General features: G+C 42.8%; 1 protein-coding gene across 3 annotated transcripts in view; it reads left to right on the top strand.

The window, feature by feature from the left end:
* Nucleotides 1–2,607: 2,607 nt before the first annotated feature.
* The window catches only part of mib1 (MIB E3 ubiquitin protein ligase 1), a 60,457-nt gene continuing 43,430 nt past the window's right edge, over nt 2,608–19,634 (top strand). For 2 of the 3 annotated variants that reach the window (XM_076293499.1, XM_076293501.1), the window contains exons 1-8: nt 2,608–4,490; nt 4,975–5,146; nt 12,211–12,340; nt 12,969–13,073; nt 15,495–15,561; nt 16,203–16,407; nt 16,703–16,886; nt 19,214–19,358. In XM_076293499.1, the coding sequence (XP_076149614.1) occupies nt 4,262–4,490; nt 4,975–5,146; nt 12,211–12,340; nt 12,969–13,073; nt 15,495–15,561; nt 16,203–16,407; nt 16,703–16,886; nt 19,214–19,358 (1,237 nt within the window). In that variant the 5' untranslated portion in view covers nt 2,608–4,261. The remainder of the gene's footprint in view (nt 4,491–4,974; nt 5,147–12,210; nt 12,341–12,968; nt 13,074–15,494; nt 15,562–16,202; nt 16,408–16,702; nt 16,887–19,213; nt 19,359–19,634) is intronic. The other variant, XM_076293500.1, reaches the window with a different exon arrangement.

The following is a 19,634-nucleotide window of genomic DNA, read 5'->3' on the forward strand; positions in this document are numbered from 1 at the left end:
TTTTATGTTTATGGGAATAAAGTTGTGCAGGTACCTCTGCAGACAGCTGGCTTTCGGTAGGCCTATCCTATTCTGGGACCAGTGGAACACCAGTAGGCCTAGGCCTAGGCTATAACATAGTCTATTATAACATAGGCCTAATGTAGCCTAGGCTATAACATAAATCGGATGGAAATAACAATGTTTTTCACCTTCAGTCACTTCATTACCAACAACATCATACTGTCGTGAGAATGTATCCCGTCGATTTCATCTATTTCAGTAATACCCCGTTAGGACTCCTCTGGTAGCCTAGCCTACACCAAGCAAACACTTTTTAGAGGTTCGCTCCATAGGCTCGCCCTCTGTTCAAGTTTACCGTCTGCCTGTAGAACGGTCATCGCCCCCTATTGAGTAATTCAGTTATTGCATTTGTGTTGTGGTTGCAGTGATCATGCACACGTTTTCTGTATAGGCAAGCATTCTGCCATATTGAATTGATTAGGCTACTGTGAGTGAGACTCATGTCTGTGATGCTATTTGGTTTAAGCTGTAAATACAGTCGCATAAAGTTTTCCGCCACATTTTCATGCAAGAATATTTTGAAAACTATATTCTCCTGTAATTAAGCACTGTAGAAGGCGTGGTTGAAGCATCAATAAATTGAGTCCTGGACTGACTTGGGTTACGAGCGGGCTCTGGTCTCCCATGAAAGGGAGAAAGAGAGAGAGAGAGAGAGAGAGAGCGAGAGAGAGAAGGGCCAGGGGTATGGCAGTCAGAGCACACACTCAACTGCATGTCACTTTGGGAAGATCATTTTAAGTAGTAAATTAAAAAAGAAAAAAAACTTCCTAATCTATGTACATAATAGTGTAACAGCCTGCAATACTGGAAAAAGGTTGTTGATATTTGATCCCTGCATACTATGAAGTGCGCACATCCAAAAGTGTTTCAGCAGGTGCCAAATCAAAAAGGGCATACAAGTGAAAAAGTGAAAGACTTGCACACTGCCTTTGAACGACTCAACTTTAATAGAAAAAAGACACAACGTTTCGATCTCGTTTGAGTCGTTCAAAGGCAGTGTGCAAGTCTTTCACTTTTTCACTGATATTTGACCCCTACCGTGCATGCATCATAAGTCAGTCCTAGCCGCTTTGTTTTACACAGCCTGGATTGTGAAGGTTACAATGTGGGGGGAAATGTGCAGTTTATGGTTCTCAGCCTTGTGTAGGTACAGTTAGGCATGCCTTTGTAGCCATTTGATAATATAGAATAATGCCAAATTAAAGCAAAATATGTTCATTGCAAATATTCAGGTAATTCTACCTAAAATTGCGCTTTTATCTGTGACTGAAGCAAAGTATCAGCCTCTACTCAGTTATCAGTTTTACTTGACTTATCTGCAGCCTTTGACACAGACAATGTTGACAGGAGAATGTCATGGCTCAAACGCTAAGTGAGAAATTTTTAGGAAAGCTTTTAATTGTTTTGCATTGTTTCTGAAAGGACGCTCATTCAGTCTTGGCAAGGACAGGTATCAAAGTCTCATGATCTCACCACAGGTGTACCTTGGGGGTCAGTACTCGGGCCCCTTTCTTATGTGAGATCATTCGCTTCCAAGGATTTGCTCTGTATGCAGATGATATTTCAGTCTGGATAAAATAATGACACCTTCAGCTCAATTTCTCCAAAACTAGATTTCTAGTATTAGTAATAGCTAATCAGTATCAGTTTTGGTTCATCTTCACTGACCCAAGCTAAAATAGCAAAATAGCACTTTGGTTTCACAATTAATGAGAAGAGCTGGGAGAGTCCATTTAGTAGTAAAAGGTGGGTTTTGAGGGTCTGTTTGAAGGATGGTAGGATGTTTGATTGTTTGATGTGGTTGGGGAGCGCGTTCCAAAAAAAGGGTGCAGCAGCTGTGAAGGCCCTGTCGCCCCATCTGTAGCCTGGTCCTGGTGGGCTGGGCCTGAGGCGGTGGGTGGGGTTGTGGCGGATTAAGAGGTCAGAGAGGTATGGAAGGACTAGGTTATAGAGGGCTTTGGTTATTGAGGGCTTTGAAGATGAGAATAAGTATTTTGAAGTCGATCCTGTGTGACCAGGAGCCAGTGGAGGTTGTGGAGGACTGGGGTGATGTGGTCGCGACGGCGGGTGGAGGTGAGCAGGCGGGCAATTAAGTTATGGACATACCGAAGCTTATTGGTGGTTTTGTTTGGTGTTGTAGGGTGCTTATGTGATGAGTGGCTGGATGGCATTGACTACAGTAAAATTCTGTGAGTGTGTGTGATGCTGAGACTCATTCAATCAGATTCATAGCCTACATCCTGATTTGTTGATATTGAGGCAATGATTCCATGCAAAGGCTTGGGCTTCAGGGCCCCCTGACCCCTTGGGCCCCTGGGCCTGGGCCCGGTAGGCCCGTGCACTAATCCATCCCTGCTAAGAGTGGTGGTCCGTCCGCCTATGCCATGCCTACTTGGCCTACTCCGCTGCCACTGGCAGTGGCATCTCGCAAATATTACTGACCACCAGCAGGGGGACCCCATGTCACCGGAATGTTCTTGGTCAGGAGAGGGTTAACCATTCATTGCGTCATCTGACGCCACGGGAACTGCACGATACCAAACAATTCCTTCCTCTGCCTGCTTGAGCCCTGATTGACAGTAATGGCGACTTCAGTTTTACTCTAACGAAACATTCCACCAAAACAACACTTGCGAATGGCGTTTCTAATTCACCTACAGTAAATACACAAATAAGGAAATCCTATATACCACTAAAGTAAGTAATTTTTCGAAAGGCGCGGGATGCTGAAGTTATGGTGGTAACGTTAGCTAGAATATTTTGAACAAAGGTCTCCCTTTCCGTGGCGATGTGGCTACTCGGTGGCAAGCTCTGATGGTGTTTTTTCACATGTTGGGATTTAAACAACAGCATTTGCAAAACCGAGCTTGTCTGGCTTGAATGCGGATATAAGCATACATCAGTCATTACCTCAACATTGAGCTACATAATGGTAATCGAGAGCTAGCTAGTCGCATAGTTTGATAGTTAGCTTGTAGCTTTAACACCCCCATCTTGAGATCGACCCCCCATTGTTGTAGGCGTTCTCATGGAAAGCACACCGACGAAGCTGGAAAACGCGTCACAAGAAGTTGGATCCATCTGTTGAGTCTTTCCTATGTTTCATCAAACTCAACCCTTGCAATAGATTAAGAAACATATCGGATCCAATTCTTTTTCTAACTCCAGCGCGTTGACAGGAGGAATCATCCATCTTGCAACTACCGAACATTTGATGTGAAAAACGTCAGGACTTGTTACGTTAGCTTGTGAAGTTAACGGGCTAACATTAGCTAGCTTTGTCACCTGGCTGGTCAGTCAATATTAGTTAGCAAGCTACTTCTTTGTTTTGTTTAGCCAAGACTTTTAGCCTTCAGACTTGAGGATAATTTGCACCTCTTTGCTTAGCCCGTCTGCCAACACGCGTAACTGTTAACTTTTTAACTACGGTAACTTTATTGCTGTGTAAACCGCTTGTTTGTCGCGTGACGTTTAGCACTAACGTTAACCTTAACGTTATCGTTAACTTGCCTATTGAATATCATATTGTGTTATTATTAATTTTAACTAGCCTATACATATCCTATACGTATATAGCATTAGTTACAGGTTTTCTTGGTACACGTCCATAACATACTCTTATAGATTCTTGTCAGTGGTTGATAATGTTAAGATCAGAGGAGAGTAGCTCTAGCTTGCTTGCTGCTAGCTAGGTAACGTTAACGGTCTGTAAGCTAGTTCTAACGTTACAGTAAACAGTTTGTCGGATCATTGCCTCTTCAAACAAAGCGGCTCGTTTTCCAAACTTTTTTTTTAAAAAATAGTCAGCTATCACTCGGTGTCCTGTGGTCCATTTGTGCTATTTATGGTGTCCTTAATTTACCAAGAGCTAGCCGAACAGTAACTCAAACCACTGAATGGCAGTTCCGCAAGCAACACTAGACTAAATGAAAAGTCTTATTCGAGCATAACGTTATCGTCTCGTTCTAAATTATGTAAAATCTAGATGAATGAATTGTCTTCGAGCTGAATGGTTTAGAATTTAAGTTACATTGCTGGCTAGCTATCATATTTGTCTTACTGGTGAGTTAATAAAAAAATATTCAGGCCTTTTCTTTCTGCCACTAAAGGGATGCGAATGGTTTTTCTTCAGTCCAGGACTAATTAAACCCTGCAAGTTATTACATTTTTGGTATTTTTGTACTGCGATATAGCTTAAATGACCACCGGAAGGAATAACCGAATCATGATGGAAGGAGTGGGGGCTAGAGTTGTCCGTGGACCGGACTGGAAATGGGGAAAACAGGACGGTGGAGAAGGACATGTTGGAACAGTGAGAAGTTTTGAAAGTCCCGAGGAAGTGGTGGTAGTTTGGGATAACGGGACCGCTGCCAATTATCGCTGCTCTGGGGCTTACGACGTGAGGATATTGGACAGTGCACCCACAGGTGAGAAGACTTTTGTCTTAGTGGATTATTGCAGTTAGTCCGAGCACTGAGTATCTTCTGATTCAGTGGACATCCTGCAGTCTGGTCAGGCTGATCATGGGAGTTACATGGCAGAGGGGTTTTATGTTGACTTTAGTGTGATTTAGCACCCTCAAATCATTCCCAACTGCCATGTTTTTCACTGATTTACTATCCTGAAAATCAAGAAGCTTTTATTTTGGTTTTGCTTTATATTAGTTGTTAAATACCAGTAAATGCTTACTTACATTTATGCAATGGTAGCATACATTGCACTGGATACATTGGATTTTTGGTTCCTTACTATGTTATCTCAATGGCAATGCAGCGTTTGTTTGCACCTCCAAAAGCATGGTGTACGTGGTTACCTCCCAAAAACGTCCCTTAAACGCCCACAAATACCAGTATGTTTGTGTGAAAGAATAGTGGACTGGGGTCTTCTCTCATGTACTACAACTCTTTTCAGGTATTAAACATGATGGCACCATGTGTGACACCTGCCGTCAGCAGCCCATCATCGGCATCCGCTGGAAGTGCGCTGAGTGCACCAACTATGACCTCTGCACTACATGTTACCATGGAGACAAGCACCACCTGCGACACAGGTTCTACAGAATCACCACACCGGGCAGTGAGAGGTAAGGATAACCCTGCCCCCTCCCCCCAGACCTCCGTCTCTCCTCCAGTCTCAAGTTCAAGAGTTTTGTGTGCCAATGCCATGCCAGGCTTAATTCATTTTTGCCTTTGCCAGTGAAGAGGGCAGGACATGAGCTTGACACAGCATGCAGGCTGAGCACATGTCCTCAGCCCCTTGGCAGTGGTTGCCAGGCGACAAGCCTTTCCTCCACTGTCAGCAGTACAACAGGGTGCCTTGGCTGAAAAGAATGAAGACCAGCTATTATGGGTACCTTGCAGAATTATTAAGAACACCAACTTAAAACACTGCTGTTTTATGTTTGGTAAAATACATTATTCCCTGTATTGATAGAAAATAAGTCGACAGGGTTTCTATTTGGTTGCAGTGGGATTTTAGATTGCTTGAAGGATACATTTCAGTAAGATTCAGCCTCTAGCAGCCATAAGTAATAGATGTATGTATGTAAGTGTTAATGTTGAGTATTGTTATGATTTTGTTGTGCCTGTGTTTTCACAGTTGATGTGGTCTCACAGAGACTATGACATATGCTGTGAGAAATAGAACTGTGTTGTGAACCTCGGCGGGTATCTTTCCATCACATGGCTGCATGTGCCAATTCTCTACTGCCAGTCTTGGTACATAATGCTGATTGCATTGTGGGCTTTGGGTAGGAATGGAATAGTCTATGTTTTGTTGTGGGTTGTCTGGAAAGAAAATACAGTGCTTTGAAAATGTAAGATGCTGAAGCGACATTATATCCCCTGAGAATGCTACGTGCATCTGTAGCGTTAAGAGAATTAAATGGCTCTGAATTTTGCTAGACAAGTTACAACGTCCTCTAATTCAAGTTTAGTATTTTAACAGGGCACATCGGTGAGACAACCGTGTGATGATCCTGAAACTTCACCATAGAATCTGCTGTGGTTTTAAGCTGTTTATGTGTCTCAAATAGCCTCCCAATGCAATGGGATTCATTGTTTTCACTGGTTAGTCATTGCTGTATTTTTTCATGACCATTGTGTGTGTGCTCTAATGCTTAGGAACAGGAGACTTATTTGGTATTGTAGACTGTTGTATTTAGTACAGCTTTCTCATTTAAGGCAGCCATGTAATCAGGACACTATATACTCAAATTATAATGAGGTGTTTGGAGGTTGTGAATATAAGAGTGGTTCTCAGCGTGTCCTAAACATCTTTGTTGCTCAGCTTGAACAAGCCACTGAAAGCTCTGCCTGTGAATGAATGTAGGGCTCTCCTCTCCTCATGTTGCCTTGCTTTTAGAGTTAATCTGCTTGAAGAACTGTTTGTTTCTCTCGTCTGTCTTGGTTTTTCTTCAAAACCAAATTAAAATCTCTACTTTAATTATCAGAGAGGTATCCATTTCAGTGTTCATATGCCACAAGCTTATGGACCATTGGAATTTCAGTCTTGGGTGTAGGGCAGGGCAAATTGTGGTTGCTTCATGATGCTTCAAAGAGGTGGACAAATCACTTGCCCAGGGGCCAGGATAAGCAGATTCCTAGATTGCAGTATATTCCAAATGTCTGAATTTGATACAATTGGAAATTCAGACATGGACCATTAGACATCTGCTCTAGTTCCCTCCGCTCTCTCAAAATCCCGTCAGCAATGAGAGTAGCCTGGCTATCCAATAAAAAAGTAGGGGAGGACCAAAGGCTAAATGGAAGCTGCGTCTGGTAAACACAGACAGACAACAAATGCACATTGCTCTGATTCTGGATAAAGATAATGGATTAACATCATAACAAGGAGATGAGTTGAAATAACCAGCTTAAAATTAATTGGTGGATGAATGCATGTTTTTTTTTTTGTTACTTAGTACTGAATGAAGTAGGGATGCCCAACCCCCCAGTGTCATCATTACAGTGTCATCATGAATTTGTTTTTGTAATTTAAGTGAAATTTAGCGTTGCAAATTCAGGCTACCAGGCATCAATTATAATGAGGGCCACCTAAGAAAAAAAGGTGTGATACAAATGCATTTTTCATCAGTGAAACATGAGTTGGCTATGTGATGTATTAAAGCAGTAATACCTAAATGTACACTACCGGTCAAAAGTTTGGGGTCACTTAGGAATTTCCATTCCACTCTATTTTAGACAGAATACCAGCTGAGATCAGTTGCATTGTTTTTTTTTTTAAATCAGGGAAGCAGTTTTCAGATTACATTATGTGTTTACATAATTGCAAAAGTGCTCTTTAATGTTGCCTCAGTTAGCCTTTTAAAATGATATCAGATTAGTAAACAGAATGTGCCTTTGGACCATTGGATGAATGGTTGCTGATAATGGGCAATGTAGTTATTGCATTAAAGATCAGCCATTTCTTTCAATACAAAATAGTGTAAACTAGTGAAAAAAGTAGTGTATAAGATAACAGTTTTGATAAGTCATATGTCAATAAAGAGGTTCACCAACAACACCAACAATGTCAGATCATCTTTGAGTATAAGAATTCATTGTTTTTAAAAAAAAAAAATCCTGTTAAAGGAACACGCCACCATTTTATGAAATTGGGTTGCGCTGTAGTTTCAAAACTATTAGTGATCAAGACACACAATATTTGGGAAGTTTGGCATAGTAGCACATCAGATTTTTCTGAGGGTGAACTGTGAGCCTCAGGGTTATTTCACATGGAATGACCTAAGAGTTTCTGATCTGTTACTATGAGTATATTAACTATGAATTTCTGGATAAACCTTTAGTGCATGGCTCCAACCTGCACCACTACCCAACGCATTAGAACTCTGCTTGAAATGTAGAAGTGGCTGATTTCTTTTCAGTGTTTGTAGTACTATGACCTTGTTCCGCTGAAACATATGCTGTGCGTTGCTTTTTGTGTACTCAACTCCAGTCTTAATGTTTACTGCTCTCCCCTTCATGGTTACTTTTCGATGGTAATAAGCCCTGTCTAATACATTAGAGCTGTTGCATACTATGTCAAAGCCTACAGTGTACTTTCTTCACTGCTGGAATGTGCTGTGCACTACCCATAATTTTTGTCAGATTGAGGGGAAAACCTCAGATTTCCTAATAAGTTCCTCAAAGAATTGTGCAATACACCTCATTAAAGGTCCAGTATGTAGGAAATAATGGAAAATAAACTGTAACCATTCCAAAAATGATCACCATATGTTGTCAGAGAGTAAGGAAACACGATGAATTGAAGTAATGGCTTATTTGACAACATTACTCTAACCCGTAAAACCCATGAAAAAAATGAGTTACGGGGCGGAATCTCTTGGAATTTTCGTTTATGTTTTGAACGATTCATTCTAGAATAGCTTATTAATAATGGGCTAGCGCGTCCTCCTATTTGGGTTGCCAAATTAGCAAAGGCCAACTGTCAACAGCTGTCAGTTGTAGTCATGAATGCCTACGAGAGGCAGGCAAATTTCCAAAATTAAAACAACAAACAAATTAAGTGGACATCGGAGGAGCTTCCTGAGATGGTGACGTCTTCGTCAAACGAAGAATATCAAGTCTGACGCAGAGCTGGCCATATTTCTCCACAACAGGTAGCCTAGGCAAAACTTCATCTGCATCGCTAACTTCAGCTAAATATGTTACGTTGGTTAGAGAGGTATTTTTTGTTTTCACTGTTTCCGTAATGTGTAGCTGGGTCATGGTTGGAGAAACGTTAAAGCAACTGCAGGTCAACTAACGTTAGCTAAGTCTTCATTACATCTGGCAACCCAGAAGAGGCTCGCGTCTGGTAGTCTTGAGAACGTTCACCAGTGTTTTGATTTTGGCCTACAGAACGTTCGGTAACAATCCTACAAATCGCACCTTTAAAGTGCAGATAAAAGCAGACACAAATAGAAACGAAGGTGTTTGCAGTGCTATAAAACTCTGCCTAATGTTGATGACAGCCAGCATCCAGTACATCTATAGCTATTTCCTCTGGAATTGACCCACAACTGGCCTCCATAAAATGGGGAAACAATGGGGCGGCTCAACAGCTGGCAGTCTTTCAACCACGTGCGACTTCATCTCCCGCGAGACAGCTTCATTGCATTTCAACAAACTGAGCTGGCGGGGGTCCATGGCACGCTTGACCGTGACAAAGATGAGGGGTGTTTCCTCCTGCAGCTGCCAGGCAGATCCTGCTCAGTCTGGACGGCAGGGCCTTTAGGGCGGGCAAAGGCAGACATATGAGGGATGGCCCACGACCAGCCAGCTGCCACACTTGCTGCACCGCAAGAGTCATTTCTGTGTGTTTAACACTTAGTGACGCACAAACCAGACCGGGCCATAATAATGAAAAACAAAAACAAAAAAACAATACAAATTCCCCCTCTGATATCGGTTCACTACGCGGTGGAATTCACATATTCTTCAATGTAATTGAAATCCATTTCTCATTTTCCTGTATGAACTCGTTTCTGGGAATTAGGGCATTATGCATGAGCCTTTCTGTTAAAATGCACCCGGTCTCAGTTTCTTATCATGAATCAAAAGCGCAGCCTGATCAAAATGCAGCCTTCGTCTTTGCTCATGTGTAAACACCACTCGATCAGTTAAAGTTCTGTGAGAGGACTTAATTGAATCTCATACACACTGGAATCCCTTTGAGAGCCATTATCTATCAAGGCTGTCTCTCATGAGTCGTGTACCTCTTCTGACGCTCATAAACTAACCTGCATGGCCCATGGGCCAACCAGGCTATCTGGCAGAGCTTATCTGCTCATAATGTAGTGTGTGAATAATTAGTAATGGGTTATACATCTGTCTTATTAAGTACTATGCCATTGATAAAGGATTTCACGTTAGCAGAAATTGATCCTGTGGCTATGTATTAACTCTACTCCTACATTTACACTGATGACTAATTCCATCCCGAGTGAATGCATCATTTTGAGACACAATATTTTCTAAGTTTACAAGATTATTCAATATCCTATCCAATTGTTTTGCCAGGTCTGTTTGTGTACATATTCAGGCTTGATCTGCTGGGAAGTTCAGGCAAATTATGTGTAACTTTCCTCATAACATCACTTCCTTGATTAATCATTCATTTTCATCTCCGGGAAAAATTTAGATACAGATCCTTACACATTACACTAGCCTTTCAGCCTGCCCCCCTCACACACACATCAGCCCCCCCGCCCCCCCCCAGCCAGACACACATGAACCGCCCCACCCTGTAACACCTGCAGTTGCATGTCTAAACATGAGTTGGATTTGATGACTCTGGGTTCCTGTGTGCCTCGGTTGACATGGCCCTGGAGTTGAGGGTGTTACTGTGTGTGTGTGTGTGTGTGTGTGTGTGTGGGTGTGTGTGTGTGTGTGTGTGTGTGTGTGTGTGTGTGTGTGTGTGTGTGTGTGTGTGTGTGTGTGTGTGTGTGTGTGTGTGTGTGTGTGGGTGTGTGGGTGGAGGGGGATAAGATGTATGCGGGGGTAGAGGTTTAAAAAAATTAACGTACATGCCTGTAAAGCTCAGTGGATCAGAGATGGCCATCTGGCCGCCCTGCTCCATGACTGCTGTGGTAATGCATGGGTCAGCTTCCAGATGGCAGACTAAGCATGGCTGTGCAGCGTTGCTATTTCTTCATTTCATTTACCTCTTTCACCCCCACAATTTTTAGTGGCTGGATTATTGTTTTGATAACACTGTGACTGCATTATCCACTTCCTGATTTTTTCTTTTTAAATCACAATTTAAAATATTGGGCTTTTAAACGCATGCTATTGCTGATAACAATTATCAGAGGCAGGATGTAATGCATCATTCTTGTCACACCTGCAAGCCCAGAATTATGTTACTGTTTACGTAATATTGCAAAACCAGCAGTTATCTAGCACATTGCTTCTAGAAAATGGAGGGGAGGAATTGCAAGCTCTGTAACTTTTTAATTTTTATCGTTTTGATTTTTATCTCATTAAATCCTGCATGTTTTTGCCTCTTTTGTGGTGTGATATAGTAGCCTGGTCCTGCCCACCTAGATCTTCTTTCAGGGAGATCTGGTATGGAACACCATAGTTCATAACCGTTTCCCTCAGACAAGAAAAAAAAATAGGCCAGTCATTGACGAGAAGGGAAGACGAAACCGAAACTTATTGTGATAAACAGAAGCAGCAACACCTGCAAACATCAAAAAATGCATTTGGGAAAATGCAGCAATTTATTTACAGCAAAGGTAGACCCACATACATTGTTTCCTGACTGTTAATGCTGTTTATTGTCAGTTTGTTAAGTTTAGGCAAAGTGGGAAGTTACGTTAGGAATCTCTGATCAATGTGATTGGTAAGGCTGGACCAATGATTTCAAAGTTTCCCAATTGAGTCACCCGACTCTATTCACTTGTGGCGACCATTTGTGATCTTTTGATACAAGCTGTGCCTGTCTCACTTAAACATTTAAAGTCATGTTTTGAAATGAGGCGTGGCATGTCTTAATCGCACATGAACTCAAATTACCAATGTAACTTTTTTTTCATTGCTTGTGTGCATTTCAAAAAAAGAAAGAAAACAATAATATTCAAGCTGCTATGAAAGTGTATGGGAGCATAGTAATAGCAGCAGTGCAGTACTGCATGGCCAGAAATCCAGTCATTAGATGTGGCAGACATATGTTACAGCGCTGTTAGCCCAAGAGTAGCTGTGGTGACTGGTCTCCTTTCACTGCATTAGCACTAATTCCTTCCAGAAGCTTCCACCAGCCTCATCAGCACCAGCTTGCCCTCTGCACGCTGATTAGGCCCTGAAAGAAATGGGACGTCGTCTATGAAGAATTATTGCATACTTTCAGCTGTTTAATAATGAGCACTCACTCTTTAGATTGACACACTCAACAGTTTGCCTGTTGTTGATGTCTTAGTGGTCGTGTTAGTGCTCCTTTAGAGAACACTCTAGAGACCAAGTAGCTAATGTTTGACTTATTAATGTGCTGTATTTTACTGTGCAAGATGTTTCGTGCGGCAAGCTGAAATAAATAGTGTTAAAACAAATCAGATAAACAATTGGGACGAGTTAATGATTGAATGTAAGGCTCTTGCCTCCCAGGATGGCGTTTCTTCACTGATTTCCAATGGTCTTTCTCCAGGGTCCTCCTCGAATCTCGACGCAAATCCAAGAAGATCACAGCGCGCGGCATCTTCACCGGAGGCCGGGTGGTGCGGGGAGTGGACTGGCAGTGGGAAGATCAGGATGGTGGCAATGGCCGAAGGGGCAAGGTAGCTTCTCACCTGCGTCCAGTCTTAGTAGTGACTAGGTTTTAGGGACTTGAGAAGGTTTTGAGATGACCGATGAACGCCAGAAGTTCCTGGCACGGCTGATGAATTTCTCTCAGGTCATTTGGGCAGAGCATTTAGTACTCATGTTTGACTGCCTTCTGTGTGTTGGCAAGTGTGGACGATATGTTGTAGATGTTTTCATTTGACTTCATGAGTTTACTGTGTCATTTACTGTTCTGCTAGTGCAACTAGTAGAGCCAGGTGTGAATTAACACCACAGTTATGGGTTTGATTCCCAGTGTGTGCATAAATGAGAAGCCTGTCCTGCATGATGCCTCCATAAATCACATAGAATGGAAGCAGATTAAAGTGCCACCCGAATGAAAGTACATGTGTAAAAGTAATAAATCTTATAATAAATGTAAATGATCTCGTAGCTCTGAAAAGTCAAGCTACACAGGCTTGGAGAGGCTGTCCTTTATGTGTGTTCAATTGTATAAAGAACACAGGGGGAACATTCTTCATAAGTGTTCAAGAATGTGTCTCTCCATATCTGTGTTGTTGACCCCCCCCCCCCAATCAATCTGTTGCTCCCTCTCTCTGATCCCCTCTTCCTCGTGTCTGCCAGGTCACAGAGATCCAGGACTGGAGTGCAGCCAGCCCTCACAGTGCGGCGTACGTCCTCTGGGATAATGGAGCCAAGAACCTCTACAGAGTTGGCTTCGAGGGCATGGTGAGTAGCCCACAGCCAGCCGCACATAAAGAGAAGGGAAGGCGGTGTGTGTGTGTGTGTGTGTGTGTGTGTGTGTGTGGGTGTGTGTGGGGGTGGGCTGGCTCTCCTTTGTGTCTGTCCACGACAGAGGAAGAAAAAGCAAAGGGCCTCAGTGGTGCTCAGTGGTCGGGGCCCTTTGTGAAGGCCACGCAGCCGGCATGTGTGCGCTCTATTGTGTGAGCAGCTGGAGGGGGAGATCTGCATGAGAAAAAGAAATCTGTTCCCTCTCCCCCTTTTTATAAAGAACCAATAGGGAGAACATGGAGGTCACTCATGAGGGAGGGGTCTACTTGCCCCCCCATCACTCCCCCATGTCTGTTGGATTTAGCTGACCAGCCTCCTCTTCCCCTATTGGTTGATTGCAGTCATGCATCATCTGAATTTGGCCAGTTGCTGAGTTGAATTTGTAACAGCTTTTCCTTTGTTATTGAAATGGATGTCCACAAGATTCTTGGGCACATCTGTTAGGGAATTCATCCAAATCATGCTCCATGCTTTGTGCCACTGGTCAGCTTGTATAATAACCATGGTTTGCTTTCTCTTTGAGGAATGTACCACTTTTCCTGAAGCAATGCAATTGTATATTTGAAACATTCATGGTCATTTTAGGTGTACAGCACCGCCATAGTTCAGTTGTTTCAAGTGGAAATCTTTTGAAAGGCAATGTTCCATTATACGTTAGCTCAGGAGATTTAAGATCAAGTTCTTCAAAGGTTTCAGTTTTTCAAACATGGATGGAATGTTTTGAGTCTGATTTGGACTACTGTCAAGTTTGAGATATGCAATTTTGGTGTAAAAAAAAAAAAGATCACAATTTGTAAAGAGACATTGTGGAGACTCTTCTTGAGTGTGTGTGTGTGTGTGTGGGGCGGGGTATTATGTCAGTACAGAAGTAACAAATAGCCTATAAATTACTTTTGATCTGAAACCTCATTTCACATGTTGCTATTTGAGGCAGCCGTGGCCCACTGGTTAGCACTCTGGACTTGTAACCGGAGGGTTGCCGGTTCGAGCCCCGACCAAAGGCTGAAGTGCCCTTGAGCAAGGCACCTAACCCCTCACTGCTCCCCGAGCGCCGCTGTTGAAGCAGGTAGCTCACTGCGCCGGGATTAGTGTGTGCTTCACCTCACTCTGTGTTCACTGTGTGCTGTTTGTGTTTCACTAATTCACCGATTGGGTTAAATGCAGAGACCAAATTTCCCTCACGGGATCAAAAAAGTATATATACTTATACTTATCACAAGTTCTAACCCTAATCATGTCAAATGTAAACTCTGTACAGTGTAGGAATAACGATATCTGTTGCCATTTAGTCTTACATGTTGCACTTTTAAGATTGTAGGTTGTTCCTTAAAGTAACACTATGTAACAGTTTGACACTTTTGAGGTATATATTTATGAGGAGTTCCTTTTGTAATTACGATAAAACGATATCTGTTGCCATTTAGTCTTACATGTTGCACTTTTAAGATTGTAGGTTGTTCCTTAAAGTAACACTATGTAACAGTTTGACACTTTTGAGGTATATATTTATGAGGAGTTCCTTTTGTAATTTTCTGTAAATTAATTTTGACCTAAAATGGTCCTGGGCAGGATAACTAAAATAAACTGCCCAGGTTATGCACTATGTAGTTCTGTGTTTCGGGTTGGACCACACTGCAAAAAATATAAGAAAAGCTAAAGCTTTCACAGCACAATATCGCCAACAACATGACCAAAAGACACCTTCCCTAACAAGTGTCAGCCAAACAGTTTGGGAAGGAAACCTTAAGACTACTGTAGCACAGCTTGTGTTGTGTTTGGAGAAATAATGTACGAGACACATTGTGTAAAATTAACCTTTTTAGATGAACACCTGTTAAAGATCTGTCATTCAGTACCAGTGATCACAAGTTGTGCTGTTATATTGAATATCAGCACAGCTGCACTTCCCTGACACACATTATGGTCTTGGTCCTGCAACAAAATCACAGCCACATCCCTTTGTGTCATATTGTGTATGGATCAGGGATTAGATTCCGAGGTTGATGCTGTATTTTGATGAAACGTTACTAAAAATAGTCATGTAGGTTGATCATTTGTCATCTTTTTAGAATTTCTTGTAATACTTTAAAGACTAGATAGCCTAATTCCCAAGTCAGTTTATTTCCTGAGACACGTTAGGCCTGACCGTCTTCTTGTAATAGTTACTGTTGAACATAATTGTAAATGGTAGTTATACTGCAATACTGAATAGGTATCTCTCTGGTATTCACTGCCAGAAGAGGATGGTGTTTGAATACTTACATATTCCATGTATTCTAAAAAATATTTTAAATATTCTAAAAATATCTCTTTATGCAATTTTTGGGTGTTGATCCTTATCTTTTTCCTTTTTTTCAGTCGGATTTGAAATGTGTCCAAGATGCCAAAGGAGGCACCTTTTACAGAGACCACTGCCCAGTATTGGGTAAGTAGTGACAATGATTGGTGGTAGTGTTGGCAGAGCAGGTTTGCACTTTGAGGACACATACAGCAAATACTTCAATTCCTGGTTGAGCCATAGAGCAATATTTTTTTATACACCTGGTTTACAGGTGAAGAAGGTGAAGTTACTAGTAGATAGTTAGAAACAGCATGACTGCAGGCAACATGAACTTTTGACTATATTTCAATGCAAGTCCACTAGATGGCACCACAAAACAAGACATTCACAATATTTTAGTGTGTCACGTAGTAATGACCAGTTTGAAAGTTATGGACAGCACTTGTTTCATACTGGAAAGTTTTTTGGACTAATATCTGCACCTTCGTTGGCTCTCAGATAAACGCCTGAATGAAGGCCCTCGGTGTACTTGTCTCAACTTGTGTGGAGACTGGGTGCAGTAGGCCAACACTGCTAGAATGTGTGCGTCAGCGCATACCACACTTTCTATCAGAGTTTAGTCAAATATTTGTGCAATTCAAAATGCAAAAGGAAATGTCAAAGTACACTAACATTTTATCCCATGAAAGTGTATTTCTGGGTGGATAAGCCTAACATTTATCCTATGAAAGGTGCATCCATGTTGGTTGTTGAGCTGACGTCTTATTTGTCTGTGTTCACCCTAGGAGAGCAGAATGGCAGTAGGAATCCTGGGGGCCTGCAGATCGGAGACCTGGTCAACATCGACCTGGATCTGGAGATCGTGCAGTCCCTGCAGCATGGCCATGGAGGTTGGACTGACGGCATGTTTGAGACGCTCACCACCACCGGTACCGTGTGCGGGATCGACGAAGACCACGACATTGTTGTCCAGTATCCTAGTGGAAATAGGTGAGTCACCACCACTCAGCTCCATGTTGATAACACTGATGGGTTATGCCAAGGGTGATAAGATAAGCTAAAATAAGGAATGCATTTCTGGAGTACCATACACTACTTTGTCATTTATTCTTTTTTTTTAATCTACTTAACTTTATTTTGATATTATTATGATCTGTCCTTTGCTTTTATGTATGCAAAGCACATTAAATTTAGTTGTGCTCGATAGATAAACTTGTCTTGCCTTGCCATGGCATTATTATTGATCCTAGCTAATGTATTAAATGCCTGTGTGTGTCGTGTGCAGGTGGACGTTCAACCCGGCAGTGCTGACCAAGGCCAACGTGGTGCGCAGCGGGGAGGTCCCGGCGGGCGCGGAGGGTGGTACCTCCCAGTTCCTCGTGGGTGACTTGGTGCAGATCTGCTACGACATCGACCGCATCAAGCTGCTGCAGAGAGGCCACGGCGAGTGGGCTGAAGCCATGCTGCCGGTGAGTCCGGTGCACTGACCCCTAACCTTCCACTCCCAGCTCAGAAAAGACAACCGTGTGCAGTTGTACAGTGTCATATGACATGGAGATATACTAACATCACTCACGCTCAAATGATGGCAAAACACATGCAGTACAAATTTCATAGTGAACAAACTTAAGTATAGCATATCATAATGGCAGTGATTTTTCACATGGAAGACTTGTATTCTTCCCAGTAGTAGCCTGCAGTGCTTGTAGGCCTTGCTGGTGCAGACTGCAGTGGGTCTTGTCCATCCATCTCCAGGCTTAAAGTCCTGAATCAGTTCATTCTTTCACCTATCGAACTGAGCTGAGAAGCCAAATCAGTGTACTCAGATCTAACTCGGAGCGTTATTGGTTCAATAAGGAGATTTAGCGCATGGGAAGAGTGAAAGCCCAAGGACACTGCATCCTTTACTGCCAGCACGGGCACAAGAAAGAGCTCAACTTGAACACAGGCTTTTGGTCTTCAGTGTGCCATTTAGCCCTTTTAATGAGGGGAAGTTGAAATGGAACTGGAGCCTTCTCTTCATTTCATTTGCCTTGAGGGATGAGTCTGCTATTGATTTGGGTTGCATCCCCCCCCCCCCCCCCCCGGACTACTGACAGCATCCAGCGCTCTGGCAAATTCCAAATGTTTCACTAAATGACAAAGTAATTCCCATGCGTTCCATATCATTTCATTCCATGTTCGTAGGGTTTTCATTTTCAAACGAACATGCCAGAGGCCCTTTCCTGGCTACACATCTTATAAAATTCCACTGCATGGGCACATGTAGTGTCTTTTTAGAAATATGAATGAAATTAGAGCTGTGACATGACATTTTGGCACAGGGGACACTTCAGTTAAATGCAGTTTATTGTTATTCCTGAAGAGAGCTCAGTTTTTCTGGAAAACCTGCTTAACTGAATTTGAGATTTATGTTTTTAGTTAAATGACCCCATGGAGCATCATAACTCTGAGTGTTGGTGAAGTGCAAGTAATAAAGTAAAAGTGAAGTCTTAGAGATGCCTACAAGTGCTTTATCACACTTCTGTGTAAAGGCTGATGTGGATTGCACAAACGGACTATAATAATTTGTACAATTATATTATTATATATAATAATAAACAGACAGCTTATAATATTTGTATTCTATGTAGGTGGGTAAGCTGATGGAAGTCTGGTGAATCATAAGGCTGGAGTGAATTTGACACCAATCTAATAGTGATTGCCACCCCAAATGGTTGGTTATGAGCACGATGTCATATCATGATGACAATTTGAGCTGCATCCTCTCCTGGACGCAGACTGCATCTGGCCCCAGATCTGCCAGGGAGGTGGGGGTGGGGATATTATTTCCGCAAGCGATACACCCTTGGCCAGTGGCTGAAAATGGCAGCCCTGGTGTACCTGGCGGTGTGTTTAGCCGTGTTTGTGATGATGCAGCTTTCTTTGTGAGGCCCTCGTGTTGCACCTGGCTCCGCTGCACATCTCGACCACGGAATTAAAAATTTAAAGCCATCTGTCCAAAGCCCATCTCGGTCTCGGGTGTCATTCCAAGTATCCTGTCATCTCATATTGGGATGCCACAGCCACTTGGCTCTCAAATGTTCCTCAGCCTCATAACCTTTTGTCTATCCAATATTAGCCCCACTGTTTAAAGGGCCCCAGTGTGCCTTGGAAACTGCTGTTTTTCTGACCCAGCAATGTGTTTTATCTGTTCTCCCCCATATAAGCTGGCCGTAAAAACCACACTGTGATGCAGCAAAAGCTCGCTGCGCACAGACATCATCCCCACGCCAAATAACTTCCAGGAGCTGATGAGCTTTAAACCGTAGCTATGGGCAATTACTGCTGCCTCCCAGCTTTCCGTTTATGCTGTTGGACGATCTCTTTGTTTAACACAGAACAAGAAATAGGAGGCAGGCAGGTGTGAGAGCTTGTGCTAAGTGCCCTTGGTCTGCACATTTGGTTTATATTTCTTCACACACACTCACAGGCACACACACATACACACACACACACACACACACATTTTTGTTGTTCTCGGTGGACGAGGCTTAACAGAATTCCAATAGATCCAGTTATGAGCAATAGAAATGAAAAATGGTCCTACAAGCCCAGAGGCCTCTGGGTATTCTTATTTTAAATAAGCCAATCTCATTTTTTAAAAGGAAAACTGTGGAGTTATTGATTTCCTCTCTCATCCATGTTTTGAGAACGCTCTGGGCAGTGTCCTCTGAGATAGGGGAGCTTATGAGCATGCATGCACGCATGCACACACACACTCCCTCTCACCGTTTGTGCGTTATGTCCTCTGCAGACACTGGGGAAGGTGGGCCGCGTGCAGCAGATCTACTCGGACAGCGATCTGAAGGTGGAGGTATGCGGCACCTCGTGGACGTACAACCCGGCCGCCGTGACCAAAGTGGCTCCGTCTGGCTCGGCCGTCACCAACGCCTCTGGAGGTATGAGGAGGAGGAGGAGGAGGAGGAGGAGCTGCTCCCTAACCAGCCTGCAGTCAGGCCACCTAACATACACTCTCGTGTCTTAAATGCTACTCTCCTCACTGCCCTGTGTAAATAAAGGCATAAAAGCCTTTTAAATATAAATATATTATGTAGATATCTATAGATATACAGCAATATGTAGAGGGAAATTCTTTTCTGCTCTTGTGCCGCTGTGTTCTACCACCACACTCTCCTGTTGGTGAGTGGTACCCTGACTAATGCAATATGTCATTT

Source organism: Alosa pseudoharengus, unplaced genomic scaffold (assembly GCF_046254945.1).
Source record: "Alosa pseudoharengus isolate Yale_2024_CS ecotype anadromous, Long Island Sound unplaced genomic scaffold, YU_APseudo_1.1 YU_APseudo_1.1_scf_2, whole genome shotgun sequence".
NCBI classification, from domain to species: Eukaryota; Metazoa; Chordata; class Actinopteri; order Clupeiformes; family Clupeidae; genus Alosa; species Alosa pseudoharengus.